The sequence below is a fragment of the Agelaius phoeniceus genome, chromosome 3 (assembly GCF_051311805.1).
Source record: "Agelaius phoeniceus isolate bAgePho1 chromosome 3, bAgePho1.hap1, whole genome shotgun sequence".
Classification (NCBI taxonomy): domain Eukaryota; kingdom Metazoa; phylum Chordata; class Aves; order Passeriformes; family Icteridae; genus Agelaius; species Agelaius phoeniceus.
The window spans coordinates 4,531,563-4,552,793 of record NC_135267.1 but is presented as its reverse complement, the minus strand read 5'-3'; the positions used below and the strand labels follow the sequence as shown (position 1 = coordinate 4,552,793).

The 21,231-nt window shown below is 50.5% G+C and overlaps 1 protein-coding gene and 1 long non-coding RNA gene across 3 annotated transcripts; one reads left to right on the top strand and one right to left on the bottom strand.

The window, feature by feature from the left end:
- Positions 1 to 480: 480 nt before the first annotated feature.
- On the bottom strand, positions 481 to 8,102 carry XKR5 (XK related 5). 2 transcript variants are annotated; one of them, XM_054629888.2, is made up of 7 exons: positions 7,903 to 8,102; positions 6,928 to 7,111; positions 6,651 to 6,826; positions 5,422 to 5,631; positions 4,441 to 4,610; positions 3,779 to 3,890; positions 481 to 3,061 (listed from the first exon to the last, which is right to left on the bottom strand). In XM_054629888.2, the coding sequence occupies exons 1-7, from the start codon at positions 7,958 to 7,960 to the stop codon at positions 2,010 to 2,012; spliced, it is 1,962 nt and encodes a 653-aa protein (XP_054485863.2). In that variant the 5' UTR covers positions 7,961 to 8,102; the 3' UTR covers positions 481 to 2,009. The 2 variants fall into 2 exon arrangements, with proteins under 2 accessions (XP_054485863.2, XP_077032606.1); XM_077176491.1 differs by lacking the exon at positions 7,903 to 8,102 and having other exon boundaries at positions 6,928 to 7,849.
- Positions 8,103 to 12,818: 4,716 nt separating this feature from the next.
- On the top strand, positions 12,819 to 20,981 carry LOC129118627 (uncharacterized). The gene is made up of 4 exons (XR_013181719.1): positions 12,819 to 12,891; positions 19,456 to 19,542; positions 20,523 to 20,649; positions 20,816 to 20,981. It is a non-coding gene; the product is annotated as an uncharacterized LOC129118627 (long non-coding RNA).
- The last annotated feature ends 250 nt before the right edge of the window (positions 20,982 to 21,231 follow it).

Sequence of the window (21,231 nt, the reverse complement as noted above, 5' to 3'; positions counted from 1 at the left end):
AATCCCTACCCCAGTCCTCTGCACCCTCTGTCCCCAGATTCCCCCTTTCTCTTTTGCCATTCCTTGATTTATCCAGGATTTCCACAACCACCTCATCTGAGGTCAGAGGTAACAGCTCATGGTGTACCCCTGCACTGTGGATGTGCTCTGAGAAATCAAATCACATTTAATCACATTTATTCCTGACTCCTGTGCACAAAAGTATTCTTTACTTTCTCAAAATTGTCTGTTTCTTTTCTGACTGGCCTGTGGGACAGTTTCATGATGGCTGAATCTTTTTCTAACACCCAACTTTAACCTTCCCTGACACATTTTCATGCCATTCCCCCAGATCCTGTTGCCCAGGTCCCTTCTTCACCCTCCCACTGGAAATCCTGACAGGCAACTCATCCTGGGGCTGCAAGAGCCAAGAGTGGGAAGCACTCAGAGCCCTCCACACTGATTTTCACCCCCAACACGAGACACAGACACAGCAAAGGCTGGTTTGGGGTATTTTCAAGCATAATTATATATTATAAAAAGTAGAAAACCAAGCTAGATAAAAATTCCTGCAATGGCCCGGCAGCACTGCTGCCTTCTCTGTGATCCACACAATGAGAAGGGCTCTGGAAAAGCCTCTGGAACTGCTCCTGCCTGCAGAGCACAGGCACAGCACAGGGGGCTGGGGTCCAGATGGAGACAGGAAGCCTTCATCCCCTTGGAATGTGGCTTCACTCCGTACTCAGCACCAACTGGGTTTTCTGTGCCCCAAGGGAGCATCTGGCTGGGTCAGCCCTGAGCAGTGAATGCATCATGAAAGCTTTTTTTTAATAATTAATCACATGCCTGTGCCCTTCCTGCTGCCTTTCCTGCCCTGTGGCAGCAGCAGAGTCCTGCCCACAGTGGGACAACAGCTGGAGAGCACAGCCAGATGTGCTCCAGATGGCACTCAGGAGCTTGGTGGTGAATCCAGCTGATCACACCTCAATTGAAATGTTAAGCCATGTCCTGGGCACAAACCTGTGCCCTGGGCACAAATCCATGCCCAGCCAGCTTGGTGGGAAGCACTGGCTATTTCTGAGACCAAGGTATTGATGGTTTTAGTTCCTGACACAAATAAACCTTGCCTGCACTGTGGGTTTTATGGTGGGAGTAGAACTGGTTTGAGATTTGGCCTAAGTTTAGGTGGAAGCATCCAGGTAGATGTGGAAAATAACCTGGTAACCTGGTCTAGTGGAAGGTGTCCCTGCATGTGGCAGGGGTTGCAACTGGATAAGATTTAAGGTCCCTTCCAACCCAAATAATTCTGGGCTCCTGTGATCTGCAGCTGGAAGGGGACAAGGAGGAGGCTGTAGAGAAAAGACCACTTGAGGAGGCAAGACAGTAGGACATGGCTTTTGGTAGTAGTTCCAGGTTCTGAGGTTCTGGTCTGCAGCAGGAAGAGAATCTGCAACCCTCTGTGACTCCCAAAACTGGAGTTGGCAAAGGCCTCAAGATAAACCTGGTGGGGAAAAACAATCAAGCAATGCTGAGCCTTACTTGAGGCCTTACTCTGCCCAGAAAGGACATCCAAGAGTAAAACCCATAATTTTTTCTGATTTAGGCACTTATTTGTCCTGAGAAAACTGCTTTGGCCAGCACTGCAGCCCCTGGAAACAGCAACCAGATCTCCACACTGGGACAGGCCAGCAGCTTGTGCAGGTACTGGTTTAAGGACACACCTCAAGTCATTGTCACAAATACACCAAAAGCAGAAGGCTCCAGCTGCCTGGCAGGTCTGTGACGTAAATAAGCTCAATAAATAACCAGCCCTGGACTTTTAGGGCTTTTTAAGGCTTTTGAAGTTCTTCAAGACTGCCTCTAGAAGAAGTGCTGGGAGGGAAGGTGATGTCCCAGTGATGGAGGAGCACTCTGCCCCATGGCAGGGGCACTGTGGGGACAGTCTTTGTCCCACCACCTCCTGCCATGCCCTGTTGATGAGACAGTCACCCCAGGGCTGGCCCAAGGTGACATGTACAGGGTCACTCTGGTCACCCAGACAGGTCTGTCCCCTCTCCCAGCTCCCCCAGTCCTCGCTGGGAGCATTTAGGGCCGGCCTTGGGGGTGGAGGTGAAGCACGGTGACCTCAGCTTGCTCCTCACCACAGTCCCCTGCAGGCCACAAGGGTGGGTGTCCCAAAGGTGATGGCACCCCACGAGGCCAGCCTCTGTCCCTGTGGGCTCTGAGCTCTCTTTGGGGAGACCTGTCACCCCACAGCTGCCCGTGTTGCCAAAGGAAGAGCTTCTCTGCAGACACTTGTGGGCACAAGCGCCCAGGATTGGGCTGATGCTGGGCATCCCAAGGGATAGATTCCCTCCTCTTCCTCCTCCTCCTTCTCCCAGGCAGCCTGGGGGAGGCTGAGCTTTGCTGTCCCGTTGCACCAGGGCCATGCTTATGGCTGTCCCTGTCCCAGGGGAGGTGATGCCTCCTGCACTTGCACTGAAATACACAGAGGAGCTCTCGGTGGAATCTGGGGAGAAGCCATTGGGGTGGGACGTGGATGGGGGAAAATCAGGCTCCTGCCCTGCTCCATCCTCCTGTGCCATTCCCAGAGCACCAGCACTGGCTTTGATGCCTCCTCCATTCCCCACTGCCAGTCCAGAGGGATGGATGTCCCTCATGGGGAGGGAAAGGTTTGCCCCAGGCTCAGCACCAGGGGGTTTCCCCATCATCCATCCTCCAGGAAAAGCCTCTCCCACGCCGCCATCTCCAAAAGCCGCGTTGATCACGGACAGATCTCCTGTCTTCAAGGCCAGCTTCACCAGCAGCCAGTGGTGATGGTCTGTCCAGCTGTCCTCCAAACCCCCTTTGGACTGCAGCAGTGATGAGCTGGTCTCCTTTTTGGGCTCTGTCTTGGGCCCTTCCACTGGCAAGGACTCCTCATCTCCCAAAGTCCCTGAACTCTGCCCAGCTTGGGAGCTCTCTCCAGACCCCTCCTCATCCCCAGCTGCTGCAGAACTGCACATTGTCTCCAGGAATCCCTGCCAGATCTCTGTGGACTTGGGGTGGAGCAGGCTATAGTAAATCACCAGAGCTGTGGCACCTGGAAAGGAGCAGAAAAGTGTCACTGAGGAGTCCCAGCAGCATTTTGGTCAGCTGTGGAGAAGAGGACAGATCTTGAGGCACCTCCAGATCAACAAGACCTTTGCAGAGATGCTGCTGAGAATCAGCTGTATGAGCAGCACATCTTTCCAGCATTTATGGGGATGCAAGAATCCCACTTGAGCAGATTTGGGCAAAGATAATGCACACTCAACCCCAAATTTAATCTGGATTAATTTGCAGACTGAAAGTTGCCCAGCAGGGAAATGTGTGCTGAAGGAAACCTTCCATGTCACAGCATCCTCATCCTCTGGCCTTTAAACCAGCAAGTTTTGAAGAACAGCTTCCTACTTCTACCCTAAACTCATCCAAGACCACAGGAATTGCTCCTTTTCCATCCCATTTCTTTAACATGCTTGATCTGAGGGTCTGAGGAGTTGCACAACTTCCCTCTGCCCCCATCCCTCGGGGAAAATATGACCCTGCTTGGCACAAAGATGCTCCAAGGGCTGGATCCCTTCTGCTCTGGAGCCAGGCTGGGAGAGCTGGGGGTGTTCACCTGAAGAACAGAAGGATCCAGGGAGAGCTCAGAGCCCCTTCCAGAGCCTAAAGGGGCTCCAGGAGAGCTGGAGAGGGACTTGGGACAGGAGTCTGGATGTTCATTTCCTGAAACTACTCTCAAAATGTGCAATCCAGGCTCTGAAATCAATGTTCTTACCTATTAAAGACCCTGACATGACAGCCCCAGTCACAGTCAGGCTGTTCCTCAGCTCTACCTGCAGGAACCGGGTGCCCAACAGCAGCAGGAGCGTGTTCTCCATCAGCATAATCTGCAAGGCAGAGGGAAGAGACTCATCACTTATATCCTTCTGATATAAGAAGGCTTTAGCCTCTGAGAGGCTTTAGATGTGCCTCTCACAACAGAAAACACCCATTTTCTAGATTTTCATAGATTTTTAGAATCACAGAATGGTTTGGGCCAGAAGGGACCTTAAAGCTCATCTTATTGCACCCCCTGCCATGAGCAGGGACACCTTCCACTACCCCAGGTTGCTCCCAGCCCCATCCAACCTGGCCTTGAGCACTTCTGTTATATTTTGCACCTAATTTATCACTTAAAACAAAGAAATTGTCAAACTGAACTTTCTGGAAGGTCTTCACCTACTTTTTACCACTGACATTGTAAGGCTGCCCCTAAAGAATCAAAGCCAGTGCAGAAGACACATCCACCTTGGTGACCACGCAGCTTTGTCAGGACACAGCAAAACTCTGGATTTTGAGCAAGTGGTGATGTGAGAGATGAAAACGGAGAGTCTGAAGCTGTTGCTCATCCCCAGCAGCTTCATCCATGTGGAATACAAAACAATTCCAGGTACTCACTGCATAAAACACGACCACCCTGGTCCTGGAGGGGCCGGGCCGGACGTTGATGTAGCAGAAGATGTAGACAGCTCCCAGCAGGCAGTTGAAGAGCCTCCAGCGGCACGGCTGGGCCACGATATCTGTCTGCTGGGCCCCCAGCCAGAAGGACATGAGCAGCCAGTGCACCCCTGCAGGGAGAAAGGACTGGATTTGCAAAGCCATGCCCAGGGGAGGCTGCAAACAGTCCCAGCAGCAGGAGCATGGCAGGGCTGACATTGTGTCGCAAGCCAGGACATTCTTCTGACTGCCCTGGATTCTGAGACCATGGTATTGATGGGTTTAGTTCCTGACAGGGGGCTCAGAGACCTTGGCACGGAGTCCCAAACACCTGTGCCTTTGATTTTAACCCATGGAAACAATTATCAACTTTGTGTGAGGATTTACAAGCCACAAGGGTTTGAGTAGAATGTTAGTGAATTTAACACGGGGTGAAAATGTAGAAATTTGGGGTTTTTAGAATGGGGGTTCAAGAGGCAAGATAGAGGAATCTGGGCGTGTCCTGTCCTTCTCCTTCTTCTTCTTCTTCTTCTTCTTCTTCTTCTTCTTCTTCTTCTTCTTCTTCCCCTCCATCTTCTGCTGTGATGTTGGCACTTTTGGATTGGCTTAAAGTAGAGACAGACTGTCTAACATAGGTGATAGCTATTGGAAAATTATTGTAAATAAAGTGCACGTAGTTTTTAGTATAAAAAGATAACACTGCCCCAAGGGCGGTCAGTGTGCCTCAACCTGACCTGCTAGACAGACCTCAGCAGGTCCAAAATATGATATGATAGATAAGAGAAAATAAACAACCTTGAAAACCAGAGCTGAGGAATCTCAGCTTCTTCTTTGGTCATGGGGCTGGGAAAAAAGACTCTTTAATACCTCAGGAGCCATTCCAGCGACACAAAACCTGAGAACATTGGGGTGGGATGTGGGGAACAGGATCTCAGGTCTTACCTGCCACAGCAAAAACCCAGAAGGAATAGAGCCTGGCAAAGAGCACCAGGGCCAGCACCCGGGTCCCCAGCATCCCTGTCCTCCAGAGCAGCAGGCACAGGATGACAGCAGCTGGTGGGCTCAGGTGTCCAGGCTTCAGCAGGAAGGTGAAGTGGCTGTAGGAGACCAAAGCCCAGGCCAGGGACAGCAGGGACAGCCCTGCACTGACACCTGTATGGGGACAGGGGCAGTCAGGGCTCTGATGGAGGCCCAAATGCACAGCAGGGCCAACTCTCTGTGTTAAGGAGGTGCTGGTAGCACAGCACCCCCACACAAGCCAGACACCCCTTGATCCTGCCAAGTGAATCACGGAATGAAGGAATCACAGAAAGGACCTTAAAGGCCATCTAGTCCAGTCCCTTGCAATGAGCAGGGACATCTTCCACCAGACCAGGTTTCTCAGAGCCCTGTCCTGTGGTTGTGACAGTTTGGTCAGAGGCAGAAAGCCAGATAAACTTTCCCAGGAATTCTTATGGGGACTTTTAGGAAGGCTGAGAGAAAGAATTAAAACAATCTTGCAGCTGGTGTTTTGAAGAGTTGTTTTCTCATAAGATGTTTACCAAAGGGTGTCTTCTTAATTAGCCAATGGTGATGGGGTGTTGATTAAATGACCAATCAGGTCCACCTTTATCAGAACAGTGTATAAAAAGGAATGGGTTTCCAATAAACTTGGGATTAGCCTGCTGAAGGGAGTTACAGTTTATGTGTCACTTCACTTCATTCCTGACTCAACAGTCAACCTGACTTGAATGTTACCAGGGAATGAAACTGGAGCATTTCCACTGAATCCTGCTCAATCTGGTCTCTGTGTGCTCAGCATCTCCCTGTGGATACCCTCTGAGTATCCAGAGTACCCTCTGAGTATCTCCCTGTGGATACCCTCTGTCTCCATGGACAGAGCTCTGCAGCCCCAGGGCAGCTCCAGCCCAGTCACTGCCATTGGACCAGAGATGGACAATGAGCAACTGTGACCTTGCACATGCCATGACTTCACACTGCAACCTCCCTCTTTGCACACCTGAAAGTTCACAAAGGTGGCAAAGCAGCCACCTTTGCATTCAGCCACAGCAGATCTTTCACCCAGGCTTTTCCCTGCTGCTTCTCATCGAGGCTTCCCAGTCCCTCCAGGGAGAACACACACATCCCTCACCCAAACGCATCACCCCTGAGCCATCCTCCTGGGAACTCACCAGGGATGAAGCCTGCTGGGTCCACGGCCACCACGACATAGGTCTGGAGCAGGAGGTGAGGCAGGGTCTGCAGCAGGGCCTCCAGGAGCCGCAGCACACAAACATCCCCGAGCTGAGCCAGCAGCTCCCCGGCACCGCCGCCCGCCTTGGCCGCCGCCCGCAGGACATCCCAGTACCTGCGAGAGCCACCGTGACGGGATGCCCACCCTGGCTGGAGGAAATCTGGGGCTGCAGCCGGGTTGTGGGGGGTGGGTGGATAGCGGGGAGTGTCTCTCACCTCTTCCAGAGGCCGAGCTGCAGGAGGTGGAGCGCCAGGAGGCAGCAGCCGGGTGCGTGTCCGTCTGCCCGGAACCAGAGGATGCTGAGGAGCTGAGCGGCGTAGCCGGGCACCAGGCAGGCCATGGTCAGCCCGAACCAGCCCAGCTGCCCCCGGACAAGGTAGTGGATGATGGCACAGAGCCCTGGAGAAGGGCAGAGAGGCGGTGCTGAGGGATGACACAGCCACACCCGCCCCCAGCAACTGAGCGGTGCCATTCATAACCAGAGAATCCCAGAATGGTTTGGGTGGGAAGGGACCTTAAAGCTCCTCTCATTCCACCCCCTGCCATGGGCAGGGACACCTTCCACTACCCCAGGTTGCTCCAAGCCCTGCCCAACCTGGCCTTGGACACTTCCAGGGATCCAGGGGCAGCCACAGCTTCTCTGGGCACCCTGTGCCAGGGCCTCCCCACCCTCACAGGGAAGAATTTCCTCCTCATATCCAATGTAAACCTGCTCTCTGTCAGTTTAAAGCCATTCCCGCCATAACTCCATCTCCCAGCCCTTCTCCTGGGCTTATCTCCAGCTGCCGGCTCCCGGTGGCTTTGTCAGCTGAGGCGCAGCTACCGCCACCGAGGGGCCCGGCCCCCAGGAAGGCTCTGATAAAAAGCTCGGGCTCCAAAATAAACAAATAAATAAATAAGCGGGGAAAAAAAATCCATTTTTCAAATATGAAAAAAAAAAACCAACCAAGAGGACTGTTGGGCCCGCGGGGATGCCGGGAGCAGAACCGCGCATCTCCCCAAGCGCGGGGCGCAGGGATGGACCCCCCCTCTCCCCGGTACACGGAGGTGATTCGGGATGGCCGCAAAGGCGTCACTGCCAGCATCCCATCCGCCTTTCCAGCATCCCATCCGCCTTCCCCCTCCCCTCCGCCGGAGCGCAGCCCCGCACGCCCCCGCGCATCCTGCGCGCATCCTGCGCGCTCACTCACGGGCGCCGCTCTCCGCCGCCAGCAGCGTCAGGCTGAGCCTGGGGACGGCCCCGCGCATCCTGGGAGCAGGACGGGGAGGAGGAGGAGGAGGAGGAGGAGGAGGAGGTGGGAGGAAAGGGAGGAGAAGGAGGAGGAGGAGGAGGAAGAAGAAGAAGGAGCCGCCGGGGCCGGTCCCGCTCCGCCCGCCCTCACCGGGCACCTCCCCCAGTGTCCCCTCCCCGGGCAGTGTGACATCACGGAGCTTGCGCCACCCCCGGGGGCTTGGGGACACAGAGACCGAGCATCCGAGACCCCTGGAGCTGCTGTGCGCTGCCACAAGCCCATCCCGTATCCCCCAAATTGTTGTGCGGTGGCACAAGCCCACCCTAATGTCCCCCGGGCTCCTGTGCGGTGTCACAAACCCACCCCGGTGTCCCCCGGGCTCCTGTGCGGTGTCACAAGCCCACCCTAATGTCCCCCGGGCTCCTGTGCGGTGTCACAAACCCACCCCGATGTCCCCCGGGCTCCTGTGCGGTGTCACAAACCCACCCTAATGTCCCCCGGGCTCCTGTGCGGTGTCACAAACCCACCCTAATGTCCCCCGGGCTCCTGTGCGGTGGCACAAGCCCACCCCGATGTCCCCTGGGTTCTTCAGCACCCATTAGATTTTTCCTCAAGCCCATCCCATTGCTCTCTGTGCTGTTGTTTGCTGGCACAAGCCCACCCCGATGTGCCCCAAATTGTTGTGCACCGGGGCACGGCCCCCACGATGTCCCCCGTACGATGTCCCCGTGTCGCGGGGATGTCACTAGGTGGCAGCTGGGACATGGCGTGCACAGAGCCATCGATTGATCCCGCTGTTTTCCCGCCTCACCACAGAGATGAAACCGCTGTGAAATGGGATCCCGAGCATCCGAGCTTGCAGGAGCCCTCTGGTGTGCATTTGCTTTTTATCCCAATTTCCAGCCCTGAAAGCCTCCAGCGCTGATGCTTTTTAGAGAATAAATTCCCAGCAGGTCACTACAGGAAAAGCCACAAAAAAGGGGTTTAATTAAGGCAAAATATCACCTCTGGTTTTGGTGGTTTTTGCAGTATGCTGCAGGAAGCTCCCAGAACTTTGTGCATCAGCTGGGATGTTGGATGTACCTTTGTTCCAGGACCTTCATATATTTATTGTTGTGTTTTTAAATTTTATTGATTCTTTTTTGCAACTCTGTCAATAAAGCCCAGGCTCTGCTGTGTAACAGTAGCCACCAAACTGCTCAGAAATGTCCTTGCCTGTTTTTCCTACTCGTGGGAGCATCCCCAGGCTCTCCACGGGTCTCCAGCACTGCTTTTTACCAGGAACTTGGCATCTTTGCAGCCTCAACTCCATCTGATAGGGTCTGGGGGCCCTTTGGGTGTAAAGGACAAACCACTTTTCCTCCTGTCCCTCTGCCCTGCCCCTATTTGTGTTTCATTAATTAATGATGTTGGACTGCTGGGCCCAGCTCCAGCGAAGCATTTTAATAAAGCCAGGGGTGTAATGAGGGCTCTGGAGCCAAGTGAAGCTCAGCCTTGGCTGTCTCTGTCCTCCACAGCAGCAAATACCACGTGGCCCATTCCTAGAAAACCCAATTTTTAACATACAAAGCACAACTCAGCCTCTAATGGGCACCAAAGCCTCTTGCAGACCTGAGAGTGGGATGGGGAAGAAGCATTTTTGCAAATTCAGCAGTGAGGATGCTGCCAGGGTCCATGCAGGCACAATGTGACCTTTCTTGTCACCCACAGAAGATGTGAATCTCCTAATCTCACCCCCCCTGCCCTCCAACACCCCCATTCCCTCCCTGAGGAGTCTCAGCTGTCTCTGCTGTGTTCCAAGCCAGGAACAAATCCTGTGCCATCATCACCCCGGAGCTTTGCCAGGCAGAGAAGGAGGAAGCCAGAAGATATTCCCAGAGCTTTGCCAGGCAGAGAAGGAGGAAGCCAGGAGATATTCCCAGAGCTAGCCACCCTCCCCAGCTTCTCTGCCAGCTCCCAGTTGCTCTGGCTGCCTCCCAGCCACCGGTTTGGCTGCACTTTTCTCTGCTGGATTTCAGCACCCAGGAGCCTCTTTTGCTAAAAAAACTCCTCATGGCTCCAAGAAAGTGACATCCTGGAGAAGAGAAGGATCCAGGGAGACCTCAGAGCCTCTTCCAGGGCCTTAAGGGAGAGCTGGAGAAGGATTTGGGACAAGGTATGGAGGAACAGGACACAGGGAATGGCTGCCCACTGCCAGAGGGCAGGAGTAGATGGGAATTTGGGAAGGAATTCTTGGCTGTGAGGGTGGGGAGGCCCTGGCACAGGGTGCCCAGAGAAGCTGTGGCTGCCCCTGGATCCCTGGAAGTGTCCAAGGCCAGGCTGGACAGGGCTTGGAGGAATCTGATCTGAACCTGGCCATGGCTCCAGTCCTTGGAGCATCTCCACGGCCTCCCCTGGACTCTCTCCAGCAGCTCCAAGTCTTTCTTGTGCTGGGGACCCCAAGACCTGGGCTTGGTGCTCCAGGTGAGCTGCCCACAGGGGACATCACACAGACCCAGCTGTTCCTCACTTGCTGAGCCATTTTTCAGCCCAGATGTTTGGCTGCACATCTGTCTGCAAACACAACACCTCAGGGAAGGGTTTACAGGAAGAGCCCTGCCCTAAAGGATTTGGGGACCAGGGCACATCTTCTGCAGATCCTTCCCTTGCCTGAGGTGATGCAGCAGAGCAGATCTGACAGATGATTGTGGATGATGCCAGGCAGTGCAGACATTAGATTTTTCCTCTGTAAAATGTACATTTTTCTTACCGTACAATGGTGATTCTTAGAGCAGCTGGTCCTGGCATCCACAAGAACATTTGCCTTCCAGGATTAGGGTGCAAATTCCAATTCCAAAGCTGTTTGTGGGAGCTGCTGTCTAAAAGTGACCACAGCACAATTATGTGTAACCACGTTGTGGGACCAAGCACGTTCGACACGTATTTGACCACAAAAAAAAAAAAAAAAAAAAAAAAAGCAAAAATGAGGAAAGAAAAGCACCCAAAGGAGCAGCCCAGAGAAACAAGAAGCCTGAGGGCAGGCTGAAAGCTGCTGACAAGGCTGTGCTGGAAGCCTCCGTGAAATAGTTGTTTTGATTGGGAAAGAAAACAAAGAGATCTAAGAAAAATCCCTGCAGGGCATGAAGGGCGAGCCCAGGGAGGCTCTCGCAGGGATGAGCTCAGCCGTGCCCAGAGAACAGCACCTCCCACGGAATGGGGCCGGATTCAAGGAGGAAAGAGGGATAAAAGAGAAGTGAAGATCCCTTTGCAACAGGCACCTGAACTCGTAGAAATGTCTGTAAAAAGCAGGAAGCCATTGGAGTAATCCTTGGTGAGAAAGGAGGATGCTGTGCTCAGAGAACTCTTCTGTCCATGGCAAGAAAATAAAGACAATAAAACTAAAATTGCTGGGCATGGGCTGTAATAATTTTCATAAATAGATATGGCATAACATATCTTATGTGCCATGCAGGTAACCTAGTAATGAAAATGTTTTGGTGAAAAAATGTGAAAAAAACCCCAAACCACTTTTTCCTTTTTTATTCTGAACTCTTCGATTTCTCTTTTCCTCTCTCATTTTTTCCCTACCATTCCCTAGTGCAGATCTTCTCCATGTTCTTAATTGTCCAGATTTTCCCTCCCATCAGCATTAATGATGTAGAATTAATGACAGCCCATTAACCCTCTTCCTGAATTTCCAAAGAACTGACTTCCCATTTAACATAGGTTCAGTGGGTTTTATTTTAACATTCCAGCTGATGATTATTTTACTTCTATGGTGATATATTGTTCATGTTTGTAAGGAAATATAAAACCTCTGAGAACAGATGGAAACAGATCTTGAGTGAGCTGCTGTGGCCAAAGGGTTGCTCAAAGGGAGGAGGCCCAGGGTGGTTTTTCTCATCTCAACACATTTCCCGAGGCAATGCTGCAATGGTTTGAAAGCCAGACCTTGGTTCCTCTTAGGACAAAGAGGATTCATTGGGTGCCCCCAGAGCTCCCCAAAGCCTCATTGGCCACCAGAAGGCTGTGGAGGTCAAACATCCCTCATCACCCTCCAGGAACAGCACAAACCCACGCTCTGCTCCTTCATCTTCCTCCGGGTGGCTGACGCTGGTCCTGGGACTGTTCCAGCCTACAGCTCCTCCTGCCTGGTAACAACCAAAATATTCTCATTATTCAGCCTCTCTCAAAAGGTTTTGTCCTTAAATGGGATGGAGACTTCATGTCTTTCTTGTTTATCTGTTTGCAGTTTGTTTTATAGTCTTAGCTGTGCAGTGGCTCCAGACTGTCATGATCCATTTCTAGAGGTGTCAAATGTTGATAAGGGAGAGGAGGTTTTGTTGGCTGCAGGAAATGGAAATACTCAAAAATTTATCCTGGAAATAATGTAATTCTTGAGGGGAAGAATAAACAACAGCATCCAAGCAGGAATAAGGAGAAGCTGGATTTTGAGTTAGTTGGGAAGAAAATTGCTTTTTCTGCTATTTTTTCCTAGTAGAAAAGCTTGAGATAACCCACAGGGTTTTTTTGTATAAACATAGTAAAAATTGTCTAATTTTCTGAATTAACAGCTTTACCTTCCATAAGGCAAATCAAATTCATTGAAAGGCATTGCAAGTTATCGAGAAATTCAGGACAAATTGCTGGTCAGTTGATGCATTAATTAAAAGGGGATATAAAACTGAATTTTTTGCATCATATGCCATGATCTTAGGTGTGCTCCAGGAAAATCTTAGGAAAATAGACACAATCATTACAAAAATGTGTAATAACTTCATTTAGGTAACTTCCAGGTCTTGAAGAACATTTCTCTGTGTCACTTCTGGGACTATGGAGGGACAAGGCTCTAACCAAAGTCCTGGTCTCCTTTCTCTGCAGTGACCCAGGATCCCAGCCCACCCTCTGCCATGAAAATCCTTCCTTTGCTCCTTGTTCTCCTCTTGGTGGCATTTCAGGGAGCTGCAGGTAAATTGAGGGACTGAAGAGAAGGTGTTGGTGTCTTGCAAAGGTTTCTTGTCCCCTTTGGGGTGTGACCAAGCTGCGTCCTGCAAAGAGTCCTCACATAAATCATCAAAGCTCATTGGAGATTACAGATGAGAAGTGAAATTAGCAGGCAAATACTCCAAGCATCACTTTGAAAGGGGCAACCCCAAAATTACCATTCAGCACCAGTGTTTTCCCCGTTAAACCCTGCAGGCTTGTACTTAAATCACTTTGCCTCTGAGTCACCCAACAAACAAATTAAATCATGACCAAGTAATCTTAAACCACACAGAAAAAAAAGAAAAAGGAATCTGGCCCCATGTTCTTCAAATATCCTTTGCTTTGGGAGCTGGGACATAAGGTGGAGAGGCACAAAATCATGATGCCTGTTGGGGGGTGCAAAGGAGACTGGAATCCCAAAACAACTCTATTATCCAGAAAAAGGGATTGTCTGGAACCCCAAACCAACCCTATTATCCAGAAAATGGGATTGTATTTTAATATCAGCCCTGAAAATGGCACAGCTACATTTGCAGGGTGCTCTGTGCACAAGCAGGGGCTGGTGGAGTTTTGATCTCTGTGGGAACAGGGTGGAAAGTGTCCTCTAGGGAAGTTAGGATGGGAAAAGACTGTGATGAACTGCAGCAGACCAGAAATGTGGGAAAAGTGTCACAGATATATCCCTGGAGGGATTTAAAAGCCATCTGGATGTGGCACCTGTGGACATGGATTAGTGGTGGGCTTGGCAGCGCTGAGTTAACAATTGGACTTGATGATTTTAAAGTTCTTTTCCAACCTAAATGAGTCTGTGATTCTATGATTTTATGTGGTTGTCTGGTGTTATTCTTGCCTGGGTCTCTGCCTGTGCCAGTTCCCAGAGGCAAAGAGTTCCTTTGGTCTGTTTTATGTCCTTATTTAACACACAGGGGACGCTTGGCCTGTTATCAGTAGGACCTTCTGGGCATATTAAAGCCAGAAATTTTATCTGTATCTGGGAAGAGAAGTGTTCCTGAGAGCTCAGACTGCTCACAGCCACCTCTGCAGTGCCCCACAAACCACAAGTTTGAGATCAGGAGTGTTTTATTCACCCTTTAAACCACTCTTTTATTACTCCCTGGGACTTTCTGGGTGTGTTTGTATCACTCTACTCACATGCTGGGAATCCAGCCCACCAGGGATGTGCTGGATGCACTGTCCATATTTAATATCCATTCCCTGTTTGCTGGAACAAGCTCCCCTCTCTCTGAATACTTTGCAATGTTCCATGGATGAGCTGGAAACTGGAATTAATTGGTTCATGTGCACTCAGTCAGGTGCATCCAGAACACTTCAGCTGCCAGGCTTGCATCTTTGTTAATCAACCAAACAGGGCCAGGCAACCTCCTGCCTAATTGCTGGTCTGCTCCCTGGGGTTGTTTTGATTCCTGACAATTAGCACCTTCATGGATAAAACCTGTTCTGGGAATAGCACAGGCTGCTGCCCATTCCCAAAAGGCAGTTTGAATGTGGGTATCCTATTTTGGCAGGGAAGAAGGAATTAGAGTGTTTGCTTGGTCGTTGTGCCCACAGACCTCCTCCTCTCAGGACTGAACTGTCACGTCCTTGTCAGCTCACAGGGATTAAGCAAAATGCAAATCCCTGCTGGAAATAAAATGTCTCCCATCTTTGTTTATTTGTTCTTTTTTTAAGGTAGAAGCTTGGCAAGACCCAGGAGACCTTACATGGAGTGTGGGTATCGTGGGACCTTCTGCCACAGGGGGAAATGCCCTCGTGGCAACGATTACCTGGGCTCCTGTCGTTCTGGCTACAGTTGCTGCAGGTGGTAAGTTTAGGACTTTTCTGGGGCAAAGATGACTTCCCAAATCATCATTTGAATCCCAAGCAGCAAGATTTTCCTTATAATCATAATTCTGGAGATCCTTTCCTTTGTGTAGGTTGTAGTGTGTCTAATTGTGGAGGATCTCCAGGACTGATCGCTTTTGACATCGTTGGATTCAAGGAATTGTTGCAGCAGCCACCAAGGATCTGTCATTCTTCTTTCAATAAAATCAAGATGTGGGGAGGTTGCATGGCTGCCCTGTGTGGTGTTGTCATTAATTTCCAAAAGTAATTAATTTCCCATTTAGTCTTATTTCCATTAAGAATTTTGAACAAGAATTCTGAAATTAATCTAAACCCTGCAAGGAATGTGTAGTTCACAAAAAAAAATTTAAACAAGAATTCTGACATTAATTTAAACCTGCCAGGAATGTGTAGTTCACCAAAATATTTACCCCTCTTGGGCTGCTGATTGAATGAGTGTTGGCAAGTTCTCCACACATGCCTGCTAGGGAATTCTCTGTCATGACTGAGATCAATCACCATTTCCACTGGGAGCACAAAAGTCTTCTCCCATGTGGCATTTCATAGCACCTCTGCTCTGAAAGCCTGGGGTTCCCACCTCCTGATCCAGAGCTTTCAGACCTGGGAACAGTATATTGTTTTATTATGAGGACTACAGTCACACTGAGCAGGACAAATTGGTAATCTGAAGTGTGATTTTACCCTTGCCATTTCTGTCGGCCATAAATTTGGATTGAATCTGCAAAATTTATATTGGCTGCAGTTGCAAATCAGGAGATCAGAGTTAGACCTGTGACATTGCTTGAGGCAATTACAGAAACTTCTGTGAGAGGCCAACCCCACTGTGCCTCTGATCACCTCTCTTCCAATAAATTCAGCCTGAACTGCCCTGACCACAGCAGAAAACCCAGAAGGTGCAGCTTGCTCAGAGAGCTCCTGTCTCTGCAGGAGCATCCTGTCTCAGTCAGGAGCATCCTTGTGCTGACAAGGAATCCTTGGTGCCCAGAGAAGCTGTGGCTGCCCCACCTCTGGAAGTGTCCAAGGCCAGGTTGGATGGGACTTGGAACAACCTGGGATAGTGGAAGGTGTCCCTGCCCATGGAAAGGAGTTGGAATGAGATGATCTTTAAGGTCCCTTCCGATCCAAACTATTCTGTGTTTCTGTGAAGGAAGGAGCAGTAGTGGCTGAGTTTTAATAGAAGCAAGCAACTCAAGTGCAAAGGACTGACTGGAAACCCTGAGCTGCCCATTTGTTGCAAAGCACTTGCCCACCCTCACAGAATTGTTAGGGTTGGAAGGCACCTCTGGAGATCATCCAATCACCCCTCTGCCAAGGCAGGGTCACCTGGAGCCTGTGGCACAGGAACACATCCAGGTGGGTTTGGAATGTCTCCAAAGAGGAAACTACACACCCTCCCTGGGCAGCTGTTCAGTGCTCTGCCACTCTCAACATAAAGGAGTTCCTCCTCCAGTAGAAGTGGAATTTCTTGTGTTTCAGTTTATGGCCACTGCTCTTCATCCTGCAGCTGGGCACCACTGAATAGAGTCAGTCACCATCCTCTGACACCCTTGGAGATGTTTATATGGATTGTTGAGATCCCCTCTCAGTATTCCCCAGACTGAACAGGCCCAGCTCCCTCACTCTCTGGGTCTGTTCAAAGCAGGTATTTCTGCAAATGACTCTGGCACCATTGAAACCACAGCCTTGTGCAGGGCAGGAAGCTGGGCCAACAGCCTCCTCCAAGGGATCTCCCTGGATGGAAACCTCAGGAAGTTGCCAAGTGGAGTCAAACCAGCAATTTACAGTTGATGTCCTAAGAGATTTTTGCACAATCCACACTAGGTGAATGTTTCACAAACTGGAATGGCACAAGATTTTTGCTCAAGGACTGAGGACTTTGCAGGGAGGGTTCGGCCCCTGTAATTTTAGATTCATCTGCCTGTAGGCAGCATCATGCACAATCCAGCCCCATCATGCACAATCCAGTCCCATCATGCTTTAACTCACCACCACAGAGATCTGTCCTTGCCTTTATGGATGGGGAATGGCTTCAAGAGCCAGTTTAGGGTGAAACAGGCTGAAACCCCCAGGGATCCATGCTGCACATCTCCTCCCTGCTTCTTATCCCAATCCCATCTCCCCAGCACTCTACACATTCAAACTCATAGAATCAGAGATTCATAAAATGGTTTGGGTTGGAAGGGACCTTAAAATCATATAGAACCAACCCCTCACCATGATCAGGGACACCTTCCACTATCCCAGATTGCTCCAAGCCCTGTCAAGCCTGGCCTTGGACACTTCCAGGGATTAGCTGATGTCTGTGCTAAAGAGCAACAGCACAGAGATGCAGCTAATTGCCCCCTTAATGAAGCCCTGTAAGGAACCTGACTACTGGACATAGCTGCTCCCACTCCCTTCTCTCTTGGGGTTTTGATGCCAAGACAGCTCAGCAGATGTTAAAAAAGAATTGAGGCATGGCCTTTTCCCTTTTTCTGGCTGCAGCTGTAGGATCAGGATTTCCTTCAGTGGTGAAGGAAATAAGAAGCTGCCCTGAGTGCTCTGACTACCATGGCAGAGTAGTAGCAGTGATCCCCCTGGGTACAGATCTGCAAATAGTTTGTACAATGTCCCTCACTGGGGAGTGACAAAACAATGAAATATGGTGAGTTGTTTGGATCAAAGGTATATTCATGTATTGTCCAGAGAAGCTGTGGCTGCCCCATATCAGAAATAAGGTACTTCCAATGAAGGAAGGAATGATGAGGAGGACTCTATTTATTAGAAGGTCAATTAATTATTATATTATATTATATTATATTATATTATATTATATTACACTATATTACACTATATTACACTATATTACACTATATTACACTATATTATATTACACTATGTTACATTATATTCAAATTGAATTTGTAAAGTATTTAACTGCACTCAACTGCACAGGATCTCATGACTGTCAGCTGACAGTCCCGACCCACACATACTTGGATTTAATTGCTTAGTGAATTAAAACACTCACACTAGAATTTAATTACCAATTTTTTTTAGATAAACAATTTTCTACAATGTATTTTACTTGTGAACAACACAGGCGCAGCAAATGAGATAAGGATTTTTTTTTTTTTTCTCTGATGTTCAGAGAATATGAATCTCAGAATATTTTTGAGAAGTTGTGCTCTGCTTTTCTCTGTGAAGAGAAATGTGGCAACAGCCCCACCCCTGGAAGTGTTCAGACAGGTTGGATGGGGCTTGGAGAACCTATTGGAAGGCATCCCTGCCCATGGCAGCTGGCTGGAAACTCCTGGTCCCTTCCAAACCAAATCATTGTGTGGTTCCATGATTCAGGTGAGCGCTCATGAGTGTGTTTTTAACATCCATCCCCACACACGTAGCATGTTGGGACTCAGGACATCCCTCTGGCTGTCCAGGACGGCCAAGACCCCTGCCAGGGGGCTCAGAGACCCTGGCACAGAGCCCAGAAATGCCTGTGGTTTTGAATATGACCCATGGAGCAAATTACCAACCTTAGATGAAGATCTGCAAGCCATGACAAATTAAGTAGAATGATAGCAAATTTATCACAAGGTGAAAAAGTAGATTTTGGGGTTTTTAGAATGGGGATTCAGGGGGGGCAAGATGGAGGGATCTGGGTGTGTCCAGCCTTTCTTCTTCTTCTTCTTCTTGGCCTCCATCTTCTGCTATAATGTTGGCACTTTTGGATTGGTTTACAGTAGAAGCTCACTGTCTAACACAGGTGATAGGTATTGGGAAGTTATTGTAAATATTGTACACGTAGTTTTTAGTATAAAGACATAACACCACCCTGGGGGCAGGCAGAGTGCCTCTGACTGTCTTGCTGAGCAGACCTCGGCAGGACAGGAGAAAGAATTTTATAGATAAGATACAACAAACGACCTTGAGACCAAGAAATGAAGAGCCCTGACTCTTTCTTCAAGCGCCCTGCTGGGAAAAGAGACTTACCAACTTTTCTCAGGGTCACTCTCACCAGCTAGAGACCCCGACAGTAGCCCTTGATGAAACTGCAGCAAGGCTGAAAATGTTTATGAAGATGCTCCATCAAACAGCAAAGGGTTACACACAGCAAACTCCAGCAAACAAAGCCACAATTAAAGCTTGTCCTTCCTAGGACTGTGGATGTCATCCCAAGTGGCGTCTTCCCAGTTATTTTCAAGTGAAGCATAGAGAGCTCGCTGCCCGCGGGGGGAGGAGGACAGAGCTCCTTTGTGTGGTGAAAGCTGAGTGTTTGCCAAGGCTCAACTAACAGGGATGCTCTGTGTGTGCGTCCCCAGAGCTGTCCAGCAAACCACAGTACTGAGCAACCCTTATGCAAGGCAGGATGACACAAGATCCTGAGCTGGAAGCCTGGGAATCCTTCTCAGGTGTCAGATGAGGAAAGCTCTGCTTGTTTTTCTCTGTCAGGGCAAGGGACAGAAAAAGATTTGGGGCTGGACATTGGGAGGACTCAGCCATCCCAAGGGATATTGTGACAAGTGGAGAGACCAAACTGCTGCTGCTGGTGCCAGGAATCTCTGAATCCCGGGCTGCTGAGTGCATCCTCCCACCAGTGACTGGTCAGATCCCCTCTGCTCGGTTCTGTCCCCGTGCAGGTGCTGCACGACCCGCAGGAAGGGACCCTCCCACTCACCTCTGCCTCCTTTCTCTTCCCCGCAGGGCTGCGACTCTGCTGGCGACTCCCAGGCATGCGGATCCTGCCCGTCCTCTGTGCTCTGCTCCTCCTGATGCTCCAGGGAGTGACAGGTAAGAAATGTGGAGGGTTTGTCCTCTGTCGGTGTTTTTTAGGGAGGATTTGTCACCTGAGCTGATGAGTCACGGGTGAGTTCTCCTGGTGGCTGTGCCATCCCTGCCGGGGTCCCTCTGACCCCACACCTTTAAGGAAAGGCTCCAGCTGCAGGTTCTGCTGCTGGGACCAGAGCTGGGGCATTGTATTAAAGCTCTTATCCTTCTAAATCTGGGATTTGACCCCCTCTCCATGCCTCCTGACCCTTGCATTTCTGAGTCAGCAGCACTGGGAACAGCAGCCCTGCTGGAGAGGAGGAGGAGGAGGAGGAGGAGCAGGGAGGAAGGGAAATCTTTCTTCTACCCTTGGAGTTCTCCCTTGCTCCAGGAAGGAGGCAGCAGGCACGATGGAGACCTCTCACAGAGCCTACTTAGGGGTGTGGTGACTGCTCCCGTCCAAGTGGCACAAACTCACCTGGATTTCTGCTGCAGGCACCTGCTCAGCAGCTGTGGCAGGGGACAAGCAGAGCTGGGCTGACGCTGACCGTGCAGGGACCAGGGGCAGTGCTCAGCATCTCGGCTGAAAGTCTCCTTGTGACCGTGTTCACAGGGGTCTTAGGATGAGGGAAGAGACGAGGATCTGACTCCATGTTTCAGAAGGCTTGATTCATTATTTTATGATATATATTATATTAAAACTATACTAAAAGAATAGAAGAAAGGATTTCATCAGAAGGCTGGCTAAGAATAGAAAAGGAAAGAATGATAACAAAGGTTTGTGGCTCGGACTCTCTGTCCAAGCCAGCTCACTGTGATTGGCCATTAATTAGAAACAACCACATGAGACCAATCACAGATCCACCTGCTGCATTCCACAGCAGCAGATAATCACTGTTTACATTTTGTTCTTGAGGCCTCTCAGCTTTTCAGGAGGAAAAATCCTAAGGAAAGGATTTTTCATAAAAGATGTCAGTGACATCTCCTCTCTCCGCGCCCTGCAGGGCTGTCCCCGGTTGGAGCATCAGCGCAGGAGTGCGAGCGCCGCGGGGGATTCTGCTCCCACCGCTCCTGCCCGCCGGGGATCGGCCGCATCGGCCTCTGCTCCGAGCGGGAATTCTGCTGTCGGATGTGAGTTCAGGGCTGCCCGCAGGGCTCAGGCTGCTGCTGCTGTTGGGGTTCGGGGTGAGGCTGTTGGGGGAAGACCGGGGATTCTGCAGCCCGAGGGTACAGGGCACTGCTGAGCCTCACTGCTGCCCTGGTGGGACAGGCACTGCCAGACCTTTCCATCCCACAGGCGCTGGTATCCCTGATGGGCTCCTGGATCCCCGAGCAGGACACAAGCCCGTCGGGACGATGCTGCCCGGAGCAACCCCGCACAGCCAGACCTGGATCCCATGGGAATCCCATCCCTCAACGTCCCCAATATAAGGTGGTGGTCATTGCCACTGCCAAGATGTGTATCCTGGGTGTGCATCTCTTTCCTCTGTGTGTAGGGAAGGGCAGAGAGGATGGGGTGAATTGCTGGCAGACATGGACACAAACACTGTCCCACCATCCACCCTCTCTCCATGGTGGCCTCAGCCACACCAGCATCTCCACCCGTGGTGGGAGGGGGGACACAGGTGACACTCACAGGGACCCCAATGCCAGTCTTGTGGCTCAGCAAGGGGACCCCAGCACTCTCACACAGGGTGGAGGGGTGGCTGTGAT

What these genes read in the sequence shown, in the direction of transcription:
- XKR5 (XM_077176491.1), bottom strand. Translation starts at nt 7,184, where the DNA reads ATGGCACCGCTCAGTTGCTGGGGGCGGGTGTGGCTGTGTCATCCCTCA. An exon ending in CAGCTCGGCCTCTGGAAGAG is followed by an intron (nt 6,827 to 6,927) that starts GTGAGAGACACT and finishes TGGCTCTCGCAG; the next exon opens with GTACTGGGATGTCCTGCGGG. An exon ending in CTGGGTTTTTGCTGTGGCAG is followed by an intron (nt 4,611 to 5,421) that starts GTAAGACCTGAG and finishes TTCTCCCTGCAG; the next exon opens with GGGTGCACTGGCTGCTCATG.